The sequence below is a fragment of the Nycticebus coucang genome, chromosome 3 (genome assembly GCF_027406575.1).
Source record: "Nycticebus coucang isolate mNycCou1 chromosome 3, mNycCou1.pri, whole genome shotgun sequence".
Classification (NCBI taxonomy): domain Eukaryota; kingdom Metazoa; phylum Chordata; class Mammalia; order Primates; family Lorisidae; genus Nycticebus; species Nycticebus coucang.
Window position 1 is genome coordinate 129,352,148 of NC_069782.1, and position 17,212 is coordinate 129,369,359.

Consider the following 17,212-nt stretch of genomic DNA (forward strand, 5'->3'; position numbering starts at 1 on the left):
AGAGGTGCTCAAAGTGTTACCAACAGGATCCAGACACTTCTGATTATGGCAAACTACTTTTTGAGCAAAACTGACCAAAGTGTCCATTTATATCACTGCATAATGCTGTTTTAATTTCTTCCCAAAGTACCCCCAGTGTAGCCAGTTTTTTATGGCACACTATATCCTTTAAAGTTCCTCACAAGTAGAAGTCAAGGGGTGTTAAGCAAGGAGAATGGGGGGCAAATTGCATCTCTTAATCCTGGCAAATTCTCATCAAGGTAAGCTCTCACGTCTTAGTGCACCTTGGGATGAAAACTTTCCATTTTGCTGTTTTATGAATGTGTTGTATACTTGTTCTGCTAACTGGTGTCTCACTTGCACACTGTCTAGAAGATTTCTGTGGTGAGCTTGTAAACTGGTCCAACACCATAGAAGCAGCAGGACTTATTGCTGTGCAGGACTTGTTACTATGTGAGGCCTCCTCATCACACATCACTGTGCACATCACACATAGTACCATGTGTCTCAAACTTACCATGAATGCATGCAATTGTTAGGCATGTTGAAGGTCCTGTTGCATACTCAAGCCTCCATTGCCATTGTACTTCCACAATGTTCTTGAATTATAAATACCACTTCAAAATGGTCTTGCACTCCTCCAGCAACAACAAAATGGTTTCTACCATTTTCTTTGACTATCCTGCCTGTAGCATGGTGAAGCTGGCACGCCATTTGATTAATGTCATCTTTGGAGTGAATGTTGTCCTACACATTGCTACCATAATTCAACTTTGAGAAGTAATACATAGATAACATTGCTTAAAATCTGTAGGCATGTTTTTGGCACCCCTAGTATAGATAACAGTATAAACTCCCTAACTCTACCTTGCCTAGTTTCAACCATGATTTACATCAGTGTTTTTCAACCTTTTCTATCTCATGTAACACTTGAACCCATAAACTTCCACAGCATACTAAATTATGTTGATCCAAAGAAGGGTAAAATAACACTGCGCATTGAACTTCTTTTGAAAGTAATTTAATTAATAATCTTTAAAATTTTCACAGCATACCTAAGATCTTTTTGTAGCACATTGGCACACTGGTTAAAAATCACTGATTTACATACAGTCAACCTTGTTTGATAGGTGTGTTAAACCTTATTTCTCCCTAAGATCCCCCCTTGTAGCCCTCTCCCTTGAAGTATTTCTTTGGTCTTTTAAACTCTCTATGAGAATTTTTGCTTTTTTGTTTTTTTTTTGACAAAGAGTCTCACTATGTTGGCCTCAGTAGAGTGCTGTGATCATCACAGCTCATAGCAACCTCAAACTCTTGGGTTTATGCGATTCTCTTGCCTCAGTCTCCCAAGTAGCTGGGACTACAGATGCCTACCATAACGCCTGGCTATTTTTTGTTGCAGTTGTCATTGCTGTTTAGCTGGCCCAGGCCAGGTTTGAACCTGCCAGCCTCAGTGTATGTGGTTGTCGCTGTAACCACTGTGCAATAGGTGCCAAGCCGAGAATTTAATTTTTTGACATATAAAAATTGTGTCTATTTAAGGGATACAATGTGTTGTTTTAATATACATTGTGAAATGTATATTCATTGTTTCAGCTATTTAACCACCTATAATCTTTTCATAGTTGCCATTTTTGGTACCCTTTGACCAATATCACTATATTCTCCCTTCTTCTAGCCCCTGGCAACCAACATCCTATTGTCTGCTTCTGTAAGTTTGACTATTTTAGATTCTCTATATAAATGAGATTATGCAGTATGTCTCTGTCTTGCTTATTTCACCTGAAGGACATGCTGATAGGATTTCCTTTCTTTTTTTTTTTCTTAAGGTTAAATAAGAAATTAGAAATAAGAAATAAGAAACATTGTGTATATACCATATTTTCCCCAACCATTCATCTGTCAAAGGACATTTAGGCTATTTCCACATCTTGGCTATTGTAAATAATGCTGCAATGACATGGGAATGCAGATACATCTTGGTAATCCTATTTTCAATTCTTTTCAATATATATCCAGAAATGGGATTTCTGGATCATACATTAGCCCTATTTTTATTTTTTTGAGAAATCACCATACTGTTTCCCACAATGGCTTATAGTAATGTACATTCCCACTAACGTTGTACAAGGGATCCCTTTTCTCCACATCCTCACCACATTTATCTTTTACCTTTTTATGACAGCTGTCCTAATAGGTGTGAGATAGTATTTCATTGAGATAGTAGTTCATTTCCCTGATGATTAGAGTCGTTGAGCACCTTTTTATACGTCTGTCAGCTATCTAAATTTCTTCTTTTGAGAAGTGTGTATTTAGGTCCTTTGCTCCATTTTTTAATTGTATTATTTATATTTTTGGTATTGAATTGTATGAGTTCCTTATATATTTTGGATATTAAGCTCTTATCACAGGAATGGTATACAGGTATTTTTTCCCACTCCATTGGTTGCTTTTTATTTTGTTTACTTCCTTTGTGGTTCAGAAGCTTTACAGTTTGAAGTAATTATTTCTACTACAAATCCTGACACAGATCCTCAAGTAAATGGTGTTATGGAAATACCAAATTGTCTTTATAACCTGAAACTGATCTTTTTAATGTAAATTCCAAATGTTATAAGATTATCAATATTTCTCTTAGCATATTTTTAAGAGATTTTCCTTTGATATACAATAACTTTTTATATTTAAAAGGGAGCAGGAGGGAAATCTTCAAAATTGACATAGATTTACAATACAAGTATACTACCTAAGACTTTACATGCCTTTCCAGTCTAGGCAGATTTTACACTATGACAGCTGCCACTAACAGCAATAGCAGAAACTTAAAATGTAAGTCCTACAGTGGACATTTACTTTTACCCTGGCCATGTGTCAAAGTAGGGTAAGGTATTATGGCAACCCATTGCCAACACTCCAAACCAGAAGACGGCAAAAGAAAGGAGGGCCAGGTGCAGTGGTTCATGCTTGCGAGCACTGCCAGCCCTTTGTTAGGCTGAGTTGGGAGGACTATTTAAGCCTAGGCATTCAAGGCTGTAGTGAGCTCTGATCATGGCACTGCATTTCAGTCTGACAAAGACCCTGCCTCCTAAATAAATACCACCTAAATTTATGTTTTGTTTACTCAAATAGTTAAGAGTACCTACTCTGGTACACACCAGTATATGGTGGTGATGGTAGTGGGTAAGCATAAAATAAGTTCTTTGCTCTCTATATGATTATCATCAAATAGAAGATATTAAGATACACTAGGAGAAATAAAATACAAGGCAAAATTTGGTAGGTATTATAATCAACGTAAAGGACTACAGATGAGAGCTGTTTGTGGGTATACAGAGTAATCAATAGGGATAGGCAGGAGTAGAAGATGATAAATAATTGGAGAACAAAGTAAATATGATTAAGGGGCAAACAGTACGGCAGATACCATTTTTAAAAAAGGTATTAAAGATACGCCAGTGTAGGTGAGAAGATGGACAGAGATGGAGATCATATGGGGCAGAAAGATAGCATCTGTCAAAGCACCAAGATGGATAATGGCTTGAGGCATAAGGAGTAGTGATAAACTGCTCCCAAGTAAGGTAAAGGTTAAGAGAAGCATGTACAAGGCAACACCTGTTTGGGAAAGCCCAAAGAAGCCAAGCAGATCAGTTTCCACTTGACTTGGTAGGCAAAAAAGAACTGTTAGTTTCTTAGACAGAACCAAAAAGCACTTTCAGAAAATGAAAAAGACAGTTCGTGTTGTATGGACTATAGCACAAGGAGTAATTATAGAGGCATGAAAGCCAGGTAAGAACATTCCTCACCAAACCAAATCCAGTATAATTAGACTTAAATGAATAAGGTGATAATGGCAACAACCTGGGAAGGGAAAAATCAAGAAAATACTTTGAAGGAGTAATCAACAAAGACGACACAGAAGCAAACTGAGAAAGACTGCTAAAGAAATAAAAAAGCATCAGCTCTAAGAATTTCATTTTATGTTTCAAATAAATATTCAGGAAAAGACTGTTAAAATATATTTTCACCCATTTTCAAATAAACTTATTAACTCCAATGCAGGTCTTAAGAAGTAGAGTCCATTAAAACTAACCTTCAAATTCAGAATATGATCCATTAATATAAAGCATCTTGGCTGCTTCAAAGTATGATCAATAGGTCCTCCTCTTTGCTGAGGGTCCCAATTCAGCATCAACTGTAGCCAGTTCTCCATGGTTTCTACTATTAAACTAGAAAATGTACAAAAATAGGGTGAAAATCATTGTCTCAATTTTCCTTTAGTATTGTTAAAAATTTTTAAATAGGTTGTCCATTTCTTTTTCCATCACTTGTCTGTATCCTTTTATAACTTACTTTTGAATAATTCACAAAATGACAGAGGATAAACTTTTTTCCATAAAAAACAACATAAAACCCCACATAAATAAGTTAGTAACTCCAACAGATGAGTCCAATTCCATACTCAAAGGAACCCATTTATTTCATCATCCCAGAAGTCTTTTTAGCACCTAAGTCAATCAGTTAAACAGCAGCATTTTGACTGGACCTGTGCTGTCTAATATGATAGTCACTATACTGGACAGACACAAGTAGCTGTTTACATTTACTCTTTATTTAAAATTCAACTGCTCAGTCACACAAGCCACCTTTCAAGTGCTCAATTGCCTCCTGTGGCCAACAGAAATACAGAACATTTCTATCATCACAGAAAGTTCTAATGGATAATGCTACTTGAAACAGACAACTATTCTATTATTCTTTTACAATCTTAGAGAAACTCAGGCAAACTTCTTCAACTAAAATACACTTACCTACAAAGGCTATTTGGTTGGGGCAAATGACTACTAAATCGAACTTCTCCTGTCATCTCTTCACATGCAAATATACATTTTGGATCCTTCTTCTTAATCTTCTCATGCCTACACAAATAAAAACTATCTTAGTTGACAACCTGACTCTACAAACACACTAAGATTTCCTGCCATTCAGTTTTACTCAATTGTGTGTTTAAAATGCAGACCATTAAAGACAGACAACTGAAAAAGTTTCCATTCTTTATTAAGTTCTCATTTATTTCTTACCAGGTAAATGGCTGCAGATGATGCAAAAAAGGCCTATATCCAGCAATACATTCAAACACCATGGTCCCAAAGCTCCAATAATCAACAGTGGCTGTGTAAGGTTTATTCTCGAAGAGCTCTGGGGCCTTAAAAAAAAGAAAATGCGTAAATGCCAATACCTTGTGGGAAAGGCTACTTTATTTCTGAACTACTGTATTCATGACCTTCAGAAATAAGAATGAGAATCTTATTATTTCAAGGAAATAATACAGGTCTCACCAGATACTGCAATGTCCCCACAAAAGATGTACATAGACTTCCTTGATCAACATCTTTGGCATATCCCAGATCAATTATTTTATGTGTTACCTGCAAAATAAGACGGAGTAAGTATTAAATGGTCAAGAAATTTGAAAAGGAAAGACAACAGTGTCCTTCTAAAGTATGGAAGGGTTGACGGTAAAAAGCTTGTGCTCTGGAATAACACAAACATGTTTCAAGCCTAAGCTCTACCACAGGCATGTGATCTGAAGTCACTTTAATAGGATTATTAACAGTCGTATTTCATAGAATTTTTAGTAGGATTCAATGAAACAATGGAAGTAAAGAACTTAACATAATGCTTGGTATCTGGTAAAATTCAAACACAGATTGACTATTAATTTTTATTTTGGTATATTCAGAATAAGCTTGATTCATTAAACTAGAATGCAAAGGTAAGGGTGACTTCCAAACCTGAAGAAGTATCATACCATCTTAGACTAGATTAAATGTGAGTAAGCAACTATCTAACTTCAAGTGTCCCAAAGTCTTCAGATAGCCAAAAAAAAAAAAAAACCCTCAAAACAAAAAACAAACAAACAAGCAGAAATAATCAGTACTAAGCATACATGAAAAGCTCCTAAGAGAAGCAGCATCAACAAAGTTCCATCCAATTGATCAACTACCATTTTAACTAACGAGAACACAATCGACACAAGATTCAGACACAGCTTTAATTCTTTGCTGGAATGGAACATAAATGTTAGAAACAAGAAAACTGCTTAAATTATTGATGAAAACAAACATTTTAAGAGTAAATTCCCCACTTCTGGTTCTTCTCAAGATGATTCATTTAGGAATTAGAGAAATCAAGGATAGGATTTGGGGGGAAGAGAATGAGTTTTTAAAAATACAGACTTTTTCTTTTCTTAAAGTAGACCCAGGATGTGTGTATGTTCTGGATGTGCTTCATAAGAATAAAATAATAAAGGTTAAAAAATTATTTATTCACTGCCTACTGTATTGAAAAAACACACATGAACAAGAGAGGTATAGTTTCTCTATAGTTTCTCTTTAATGGAGCTCCTGTTTAGCAGAGGAGACAAAAAAGTAAACACAACACTTCAGTGTGGTGGGGACTGACACAACAGAAGTATAGCATGTTATAGGCACACAGCAAAGACACCAAATCTCCAACTGTATCAGGGAGACTATATTCAATAGGCATGAAACAGTTTTCCAGGTTTCCCTTTTTTTTTTAGTTTTCCAAGTTTCACTCACCTTTCCACCAACATCCTGAAGAACTATATTTTCAGGTTTTAGATCTCGATGTATAATTTTGTTTTCATGCAAATATCGAATCCCAGACCCTAAATAAAGTATAAAATGTATTTTGAAGTAACAGAAACACTGAGTTAAAAAAAATTCATCATACATTTTGTACAGATCTGCTCAGATACTCAAATTTATAACTATATAACTGATACTATAGAAGTTCAGATTTTATTCACAGAAAATATAGTAACATGAATACTATAGAATTACAATGTATACTCAACTTATTAGAATTAACGTTAAAAAGAAATGGAACAAGCAATTAAGAAGATCCCTATAACTTTTACAGCTTTTCCCTCCCATCTAAACAATACCCTTCAACTGGACTTTGGCCCCAGTGGCCTAAGAAAACAAGCAAAACCAAAATATGAAGAAACAAATTCTTGGCTTTTGAGCTTCATCCAAAGGGCTAAATACTTGTTATTTTAGGAGTTTTTCAGCAGTAATTCTTATTAAACAGAGATTTTCACCCTAAGAATTGAGTTGATGACCTATCTCTCAAAGAGATGCAATTCCACTGTAAATTAAATTACAGTATCAATTGGAGGGGTGCCACTGAAATTGAATAAGGTCATTTCCCTTCATTTTTGGTCAATAATTGGGATATCTGCTAAACAAAGAGCTGCTAGTCAAAAATAAATAAAATATTCTAGTTTTAACTTAATATCAACAATAAAAATTAGATTTTTAAGATAATTTCTTACAGATGTTAAAAATCTATATGCTTTGTATATCAATGATTCCCAAGTATACAAAATCTTTTTTGGACCAAAGAAGCATCTTAATATTGATTACATACCTATGTCACTTAGTAAAGAAAGGATCTGGCTTTCTTTAAGTCCACAACAATTTTCTGGTTTGTTGAGTAACTAAAAAAGGAAAAAAAAAGATCTGAAAATGTGTACTGTAAATTGCTGCACTGCAATAGGAACACACATCACTCTAAAAGCGTATTCAAATGAGGAAACAAGTTATGATAAAGAAAGTATAAGAAGGGAAAAAATTACCAAATACATACTAAGGGCATGTAAATTTCATGAGAAAGCTCATAAAAGAAACATGGGGCAGAAAATATTTGAAATGGGAAAAGGCTGACAAATCTCATAGACATATTTATAAGACTGTATCTGTGAACATTTGAACACATTTAGAATGAGATAGGAAAGAAAACATTTAAAATGAGATAGGAAAAAAAGGCTGCAATAGAGAAAACTTTCTATAATCACTTAAACTTTAATATAGTACATGTATCAAACATGATCTAACACTATCAATATAGTCCCTTTTTTTTTTGTAGAGACAGAGTCTCACTTTATCGCCCATGGTAGAGTGCCATGGTGTCACACGGCTCACAGTAACCTCCAATTCCTGGGCTTAGGCGATTCTCTTGCCTCAGCCTCCAGAGTAGCTGGGACTACAGGCAACTGCCACAATGCCTGGCTATGTGGGGCCAGCGCCTACACACTGAGCCACAGGCGCCACCCAATATAGTCCCATTTTTTAAACAACAAAAATGCATGTTCTAAATCAGGGGTCAAAAAATATTTTGTGAAACTTAAAGTATTTATTCAGATAATAATAATTTATTTGTAAAGTACTTATTTAGATAATAAATAAATACTTTAGGCTTTAGGTCTCTGTCAAAACTATTTGATTCTGCAACTGCAAGGAAACAGTCATGAACAATGTGTAAAGAAATGAGCATGGCTGTATTTCAATAAAACTTTATTTACAAAACAGATATTAGGCCATAGTTTTCCAATCCTTATTCTAGATTATCACATTCGATTTAATTCACACACTGCTAATGTTTGTGATTTACTACTATCTCTCATCTCAAAACATCCACACTACCTTCCGGAGATCACCTCCAGAACAGTATTCCATTGCTAGAAGAGGTACATCATTAATCAAAATATTCAGTTCTTCAGGAACAACACAGGCTTTTACAACATTTGCATGGTTCAACCTAACAAGAAGGGGAAAACATAATTAAAATATTTTTTCCAATGAAAAGGGACTACATTAGGTATGGCAGTTAAGGGGGGAGAGATGGGGAAGAAAAGAAGATTGGTATTATTTATAATTCTAATTTCTGATTTGTATAACTAAAATAATTTTTAAAATAAAATATACATAAAAATACCATTACTATTACTATTATTTCTATATGTCAAGCAAGAAACACTTTATGTATATTAACTCAATTATTTGGCACAATAATCCTGTTAAAGGTAGATTTATTAATACTTTAATCATACGGAAAAAACTAAAGCACACTAGTTAGGTGACATAAGTTCACATAGCTATCCTGGATAAGCATAGGAACAGGAACACAAATGTTTTTAATTTAAAAAAAATTAAAAAAATAAAGATCCCACAAGAAGTAGGTAGTCAAGTAAGGATTCATATCTGGCAGTCTGGCTCCAAAGCCTATACCATGCTATCTCTTCCATCATTACTTACAATGTTACCCAGAGATGAACATTACTAAAATTTGGGTATATTCCCTTCTAGTTTTTAATCTGTACACAAATCTTTCAGTACATACCACAGTGAATCACACTATAGTATATTGCTTTCTAAGGTTTTTTTTTTTTTTTTTTTTTTTTTGAGACAGAGTCTCACTTTGTCACCCTCGGTAGAATGCCATGGTGTCACAGCTCACAGCAACCTCCAACTCTTGGGCTCAAGCAATTCTCTTGCCTCAGCCTCCCAAGTAGCTGGAACTACAGGGACCTGCCATAACACCCGGCTATTTTTTGAGATGTGGTCTCGCTCTGGCACAGGCTGGTCTCAAACCTATGAGCTCAGGCAATCCACTCGCCTCAGTGTCCCAAGTGCTGGGATTGTAGGTGTGAGCCACCATACCCAGCTGCTTTCTAAGTTTTTTTAAAACTTAATAATGGAGCTACGACGCCATGCCACTCTATGGAGGGTGACAAAGTAAGACTCTATCTCAATAAAAAAAAAAAAAAACCAAAACATTTAATAATGGGCTGGGCTCTGGAAGCTCAGTGGTTAGAGCACTAGTCCTCTGCACCAAGGGCTGGCGGGTTCAAACCCTGCCCAGGGCCTGCTTAACAAAACAAACAAACAAAACTTAATAATGTATCATATCCCAGTCATCATTATCATGATGGCAGGGGTTAGCAAATCATGAAGAGATTCTCATGTCCTAGGGACCTAAAGAAACAGAAACTCCATGTGAAGGACCTAAAAGTTTATATTGTTAAGCTTTCCTGGAGATTCTGCCACATAGCCAGGTTTGAAAACCATAGAAGTAAATTGGGCACAGACACTGGAATCAGAAAATGCTCATTTCAAATCCAGACTCTACTACCAGTTGTTGTGATTCCATGAGCTTCAATTTCTTCATCTACAATATAGAGATAATACCAAAATATAAGATTGTGATAACTATAAAAATGATCTGTAAAGGACATAGCACACTACCTGAAGCAGTTTTAAAATATGTCTATTTCTCCTTTCAGAAGCTTAACTCTTCTTCCTTTGAATGCAGGCTGTGACTCGTTTGTTAACAAAAAGAATGTGGTAGAAAGGATGGAGTGTGACTTCTGAGGAAAGATCATGAAAGATATGAGAGCTTCCATCTTGCACTCTCTCTCTTAGATAGTTCACTCTGGGGAAAGCTAGCTGCCATGTCATGAAGACATTTAAGCTTCCTATTCAGAGTGCCACATGGTAAGGAACGGATGCCTCTCGCCAATGGCCACGTAAGTGAGCTTGGAAGTAGATTCTCCAGCCCCAATCAAACCTTTGGATTACAGCAGCTCCAGTAAACATATAAACATTGAGAGGTCTCAGGAGAGACCATGGGCGAGAACCCCCTAGCTAAGCCTAATTCCTAAGCTATACAAACTGTGAGATACTAAAATTTTTGTTGTTTTAGGGAATGAATTTTGGGGTAATTTTTTACAAAGCAATATATACACTAACAAAAGTAGGTGCCAAAAAAACTTTGTAGTAATTGCTGTTTAACTAGGAAGTATAATAAATGGATACTGCCCAAGATCCAGAAGACATAGTTCTGTCTTCAGAGAGCTGAGTCTGATAATACCTAGCTGACCATTTTTTTTTAACTGAAATGAAATACTTTTTATTGTGGTAAAATGCATGTAACATAAAATTTACCAACTTAATAATCATTTTTTACGTATGCAATTCAGTGACATCAAGTATTTTTTTCCTCCTTTATTTATTTATTTATTTATTTATTTTTGAGACAGAGTCTCACTTTGTTGCCCTTGGTAGAGTGTTATGGTGTCATAGCTCATAGCAACTTCAAAATCTTGGATTCAAGCAATTCTCTTGCCTTAGCCTCCTCAGTAGCTGGACTATAGGGGCCTGCCACAATGCCCAGCCATTTTTCAGAAATGAGGTCTTGGGGCGGCGCCTGTGGCTCAAAGAGGTAGGGCGACAACCCCATATGCCAGAGGTGGCGGGTTCAAACCCAGCCCCGGCCGAAAACTGCAAAAAGAAATAAGGAAAAAATAAAAATAAATAAAAAAAAGAAACTGAAATTAAAAAAAAAAAAAAGAAATGAGGTCTTGCTCTGGCTTAGGCTGATCTCAAACCTGTGAACTCAGACAATCCACCCGCCTCGACCTCCCAGAGTGCTAGGATCTACGCCTGGCCTGACATCAAATATGTTCATATTGTTTCACTAACATTATTACCACGCATGCACAAAACTTTTCTAACTTTACAAAACTGTAACTCTGTGACTATTAAAAATAACTGTCGGGGATGCTGTCTAGAGGCACTCAGAATGGTACAAAACTAGGCTGTCCGGAACCCCTGGTAATAGAATGATTTACCTTTATACCAATAAAGTTGGGAAAGCACCAAAATATGCATGTGGTATGTGCCCAGGCAGACTTCAAGGGGTTCATGCTATGAGACCTAAAGTTCTTATGAGGTTGTCCAAAACGAAAGAACATGTGAGCAGGGCCTAGGGTGGTTCCATGTGTGCTAAATGTATTTGCAACAGGATCAAGCATGCTCTCCTCATCGAGGAGCAGAAAGTCATTGTGAAAGTGTAAAAGGCACAAGCACAGAGTCAAAAAGCTAAATAAGAAAATGACGCTTTTTTGAGTAATAAAAATTAAAAGGCTTAAAAAACGATTTTTCTTCCCCTTTGCCCCTTGGCAAACACCATTCTACTTTTTTGCTATGAATCTAATACTCTGTACCATATGTAGATGGAATAGTGCAGTTGTTTGTTTTTTTTGTGACTAGCTTATTTCATTTAGCACAATGTCCATAAGGTTCATCTATTTTGTAGCATATGTCATAATTTTTTCCTTTTCAGGGTTATATAATATTCCACTTTCTGGCTATTAGGAATAATGCTACTATGAACATGGGTGAATCGCTTCAAGAAAAAAAAAAAAAAACCTCTCTGAGTCCAGTCCCTGTTTTCAGTTCATTTGTTTATATACCCAAAAGTGGAAGTGCCAGGTCATATGCTAATTCTATTTTCAATTTTTTTTGTTTGTTTGTTTTTTAGAGACAGAGTTTCACTTTGTCACCCTCAGTAGCGTGCCACTGTGTCACAGCTCACAGCAACCTCCAGCTCTTGGGCTTAGGCGATTCTCTTGCCTCAGCCTCCCGAGAAGCTGGGACCACAGGCACCCGCCACAATGCCAGGCTATTTTTTTGTTGTTGCAGTTTGACCAGGGCTGGATTTGAACCCGCCACCCTCGGTATATGGGGGCAGCGCCCTACTCACTGAGCCACAGGTGCCACCCTATTTTCAAATTTTTTTTAAGAACCACCATACTGTTTTCCATAGTAGGTGCATAATTTTAGATTCCTACCAACAATGTACAAGTGCCTTAGCTAACTTTTTTTGTAAAACAACCTTGGCAGTAAAAATTCTTTTGGGGGGGGGGGGACAAGGGACTTGCTCTGTTTCCAAGGCATGCAGTGACATCAGCCTTGCTCACTATAGCCCTGAACTCCTGGGCTCAAGCAATTCTCCTAACTCATTCTCCCAAGTAGCATCTGTGTGTGCCACTATGCCTGGCTAATTTTTCTTTCTTTCTTTTTTTTTGAGAGATAGGTTTTTGCTGGTCTAGAACTCCTGGCCTCAAGCAACCCTCCCACCACACCCTCCCAAAGTGCTGGGATTACAGTCCTGAGCTACCAAACCCAGACTGACTTTTTTCTTTTTTTTTGAGACAGAGTCTCACTTGGTTGCCCTGAGTAGAGTACCATGGCATCATAGCTCATAGCAACCTCAAATTCTTAGACCCAAGTGATCCTCCTGCCTCAACCTACAGGCAGCTGGGACTACAGGAGCAGGCTACAATGCCCAGTTAGTTTTTCTATTTTTAGTATAGATGGGGTCTCATTCTTGTTCAGGCAGTTCTCAAACTCCTGAGCTCCAGCAATCCACCCACCCTGTTCTCACAAAGTGCTAGGATTACAAGCATGAGCCACCATGCACAGCCCTAGACTGACTTTTTCCTGTGATGACATTTGGTTGGGCTGTAGAACTGGGGAAATTTAAGTTATTAAGTACACTTACTTCTTCATGATCTGGATTTCATGGCACCATCGTTCTCTGTTTTTGGTACTTAGCTCTAGACGACAAGACTTAATTGCTACCTTGAGATCAAGTTCCTGGCAAAATCAAAAATCAACAGAAAAAATAAATAAATTAGGATCTTGTATAGATTTATTTGCTGTCAAAGAAATGTCAACCTAGGGAAATAAAACACTTTTTTAGTTTTACTGATCAAAAATATTTACCCACGTATCTATTGAGCTAAAACTTTTGTTAGATAAATCACGAGACTATTACACCGCTGCTTTTTTAAAACTAACGTTCAAACACATAACAGCACACAAGGGAAAAGTGACTAACGCTGATCCAGTAACAATTCTTTTTAGAACACTGTCTTATATACAAGGTTAGGAAATAAAATCCTGTCTCTCCAACAAACCCCTTTCAGAGCTTACTCAAGACAACTAACATGGTCTCCAGCTGCTAGCGTAGCTGGAATGAAGAAGATAATTCTGGGCTTCCTGAGCTCCAAACAGTAAGGAGTAGTTTTAATATAACGAAGCCTACAGTAGCAAAAACTCCATAATTAGACCTAATCTTTGCATTAAAAAAATCGTTTTATAATTATCTCTTACTTCACAGTAAACTGTGTTCATCAGAGAAACGAGCTCTGGTTCATAATCTTTACATTTCAAATAACGTGAAAAAAAAGAATCCTAACAGTAATTGTGCTTTTGTTTCCATATCTATAAAATGAACCTAACAGCGTTTGCCTATGACTAGTAATTTAGTCAATTCTGACTGAAATTAAACCCAGCTTAATGTACATTACAGGAAAACAGCCAGAGCCCATCAAATTCTGGTAACACTATAATGTAGTCCAGGAAAGGCAGTCAGAGCCCAACAGGCTACACTATGTTTCTGATGTTGTAAGGAGAGTTCAAAAGGACTTCCACTCTGACAGTAGTAAAGGTTATTTATGAATAAAGAGTCTTGCCCAGGAGCTGCAAGGGAAAAAAAAAAATTATAGGTGAGGAAGCAAGACACAGCTTGGATGACATAGTGTGAAATAAAGAGTAGGAGGCAGAAAGCAGCAGATGCAGACAGAGAAGAAAGTAGGACTACAAGATAGCTTAACCAGCCTTCAACCTTTCTTTTGTTATGAGCAGGTATCTGGTTTTAGCTATGTCTCATGTAAGCTTTTACCACCATGGAGACAATCCAGCATAACCATGAGCAATATTAAACACTGAATTCTCATAAGAATGAGGTAGGAAGTTATCTATTTCAAAGATCCCAGCCTGTAAGATTCTTTAGCCCGTCAGTTTATACTTCATATACTCTGTGAAATACCACCTTTTCACAAAGAACATTCTGTAGGAAGTTTATAGATGTCTAGCAGAAATAAAGTTCACTGTTAAAAAAATTAAAATATTCTAGAGATGGAAGGTGAGTGGTGATGATTGTACAACAATGTGACTATACTTAATGTCATAGCACTGACCATTTAAAAATGGTTAACGTGAGCCAGGCACGGAGGCTCATGCCTGTAATACTAGCACTCTGGGAGGTCAAGGTGGGTGGATTGCCTGAGCTCACGGGTTCGAGACCAGCCTGAGACAGAGTGAGACCTTGTCTCTAAATATAGCTGAGGCAAAAGAATCACTTGAGCCAAAGAGTGTGAGGTTGCTGTGAGCTATGACACCACAGCACTCTATCAAGGGTGACAAAGTGAGACTCTGTCTCCAAAAAAATGGTTAAAGTGGTAAATTTTATGTTAGCACAATAAAAAAATTGGAAAATAATTAAATTTGTTTGTGTACTTTTCAGAGCTTTTAAAATGCTAATTTGAACTATGAATCTCCTAATAAAGACTATATTTAGTATTTACCCAATGCATTTGACCAAAGTATACTTTTATCAAAGATTTCATGAGATTAGCTTTTCCAAACACACTTTAAGAACTATTCCCTAGGAAGAGTTCTTTAGTTTTGTTATGCTTCTACATCACTTTGCAAATACCTTCATTATATAGGTAACTACATCGTACTTTGTTTCTGTTTATATCTCTCACTAGACTTGTAGTCATCTTGAGGGCAGAGAATACCCTTGTTGATTGTTGTTTTTGATTTTGGCATCCTCAGCACCCAACACAGCAATTAACTAAATAAACGATCTCATATCCTTTCCTCTTCCTCATTGTGTTTTGAGAAATGTAGATGAAATAATGGGATATAGCTTCCATTAAGGCTATATCCTGATCCTTCCATCAGGATCTTGAAAGCTGTAAATGCAAACCCTAAGTCAGTCCTGGAAAAGTCCTGTTTCCAAGTCTTATTGGAACACTCCTTATAGAACATTCCTTCTATCCTCACTACAGGCCTAGTTATCCAATGTCCCAATTTTGGGGAAGGGCGATCTGATTAACTAGAAATTTCCTGAAAGATTTCTAAGACTGAATAGGGGCCCAAATCTCTTCCACTTAAAAAGTGATTAATTCCATAGAGACAAAAAGCAGAACGGTGTTGCCAGGGGCTGGGAAACGGGGGAATAGAATTACTGTTTGATGGGCAAAAAGTTTCAGTTCTGGAAGATGAAACAGTTGTGGAGTTGGATAGTGGTGATGGTTGCACATTAGTGTTAATGTACTTAATGCTACTGAACTGTATACTTAAAAAATGATTAAAATTGTAAATGTTATATATACTTAATGCAAAACAAAAAGTGATGAATTCATTCATACTCAGCCAGGGACCAAGAGAAGAAAAGCATGCCAGTGTGCATTTTTTTATCCATATGACCAGGCCAATAGGCAGGCTTACATAACATAGTCAACATTCTACTGGAAGCACTTAGATCCCTCTTTTTTTCCTCTTTGCATGTGTTATGTCCCCTCTGATGGTGTGAATTATTAAATTTGCTACTTGTCTATCAGCTTCACCTTCCATTCTCCCTCTATCCAAGATTTCCTCCTATGCTCCATCTAGAAACTTGCTTCACAAAACGTCCTCAGTTTCATTTGTCATTGTAATTGCTCCACAAACATCCCTATTCCCCAAGGTTTACACCTATCTCCCCTCTCTCCCACCCCAAATTATGGGCTTTCTCCCCACACCATGGTCCTTAAGACAGCAAATTATGATGTTTCCTCCTGAATTCACATGTCTATTCACAAGCCAACTACAGGTGTTCTAGAAATGTCTAAACTGCTCATATTGTCACATATATTTTTCCACTCAAATTTATCCTTTGTGAAATTATTTTCCTAGAACACCACTTTTATCTTAACATTTTCTTTTTTAAGGCCAATTAATGATGATGAGGATTATGATAACAGTGACAACATAGCAGCAGGAGGAGCTAACATCTGAGAATTCTCATGGGCCAGGTCCTATACTTAATTTTACATACACTGCCATCTTATTTAACTCTCAAACAAACCCATAATGCATATACATTATTATACCTATTTTATGGGTAACAAAACAAAAGCTATACTCAGGGCACCTAACATGTCCTTCAGGAAAACACTGCCCTCCCCCCTATAATGTGCATTTTTCTGGGAAAAGGTTCATAGCTGTTATTGGCATGTCAAAAGGCACTTGACCCAAACATGATTATTAATTGTTGCTATAAAGGTTAAACATTTTCAATTAAATCAAAGTAAAATTCTAGAGTGATACTGGTTGTCTTCTACCCACTAGAGCCCCCCAGCCTCTACTCCATCTCCTCTTTGAAGCCATGATTGGAACCAGCTTACTCTCATTCTGCACCCTACCTGGTACGTATCGCTAACTCTGAAACCTACCCATGCTTCCAAAGGCTTAACTCTGGGCTCAACATGAAACCTTGTCTACTCCAGTCCACACTGATATCACAGTCTCCAAGCACACACACAAACACACATTCCACAGACCCCCGCTTCAGTCCTATTTTCAGTCCTATTTTCTCGCCCATTCGTGCCCACAAATACATACACTGACATGCATCCGCCTCACACAGCCTGACTAGAATACAATGACAA

The 17,212-nt window shown here is 36.9% G+C and overlaps 1 protein-coding gene across 2 annotated transcripts in view; it reads right to left on the minus strand.

Moving 5' to 3' along the window:
* CHUK (component of inhibitor of nuclear factor kappa B kinase complex) overlaps window positions 1-17,212 on the minus strand; it is a 41,964-nt gene that overhangs the window by 24,290 nt on the left and 462 nt on the right. For both annotated transcript variants that reach the window (XM_053583180.1, XM_053583181.1), the window contains exons 2-9: window positions 13,210-13,304; window positions 8,508-8,622; window positions 7,453-7,522; window positions 6,600-6,688; window positions 5,337-5,426; window positions 5,079-5,203; window positions 4,809-4,916; window positions 4,091-4,226 (exon numbers count right to left, since the gene is read on the minus strand). In XM_053583180.1, coding sequence (XP_053439155.1) covers window positions 4,091-4,226; window positions 4,809-4,916; window positions 5,079-5,203; window positions 5,337-5,426; window positions 6,600-6,688; window positions 7,453-7,522; window positions 8,508-8,622; window positions 13,210-13,304 — 828 coding nt within the window. The remainder of the gene's footprint in view (window positions 1-4,090; window positions 4,227-4,808; window positions 4,917-5,078; window positions 5,204-5,336; window positions 5,427-6,599; window positions 6,689-7,452; window positions 7,523-8,507; window positions 8,623-13,209; window positions 13,305-17,212) is intronic.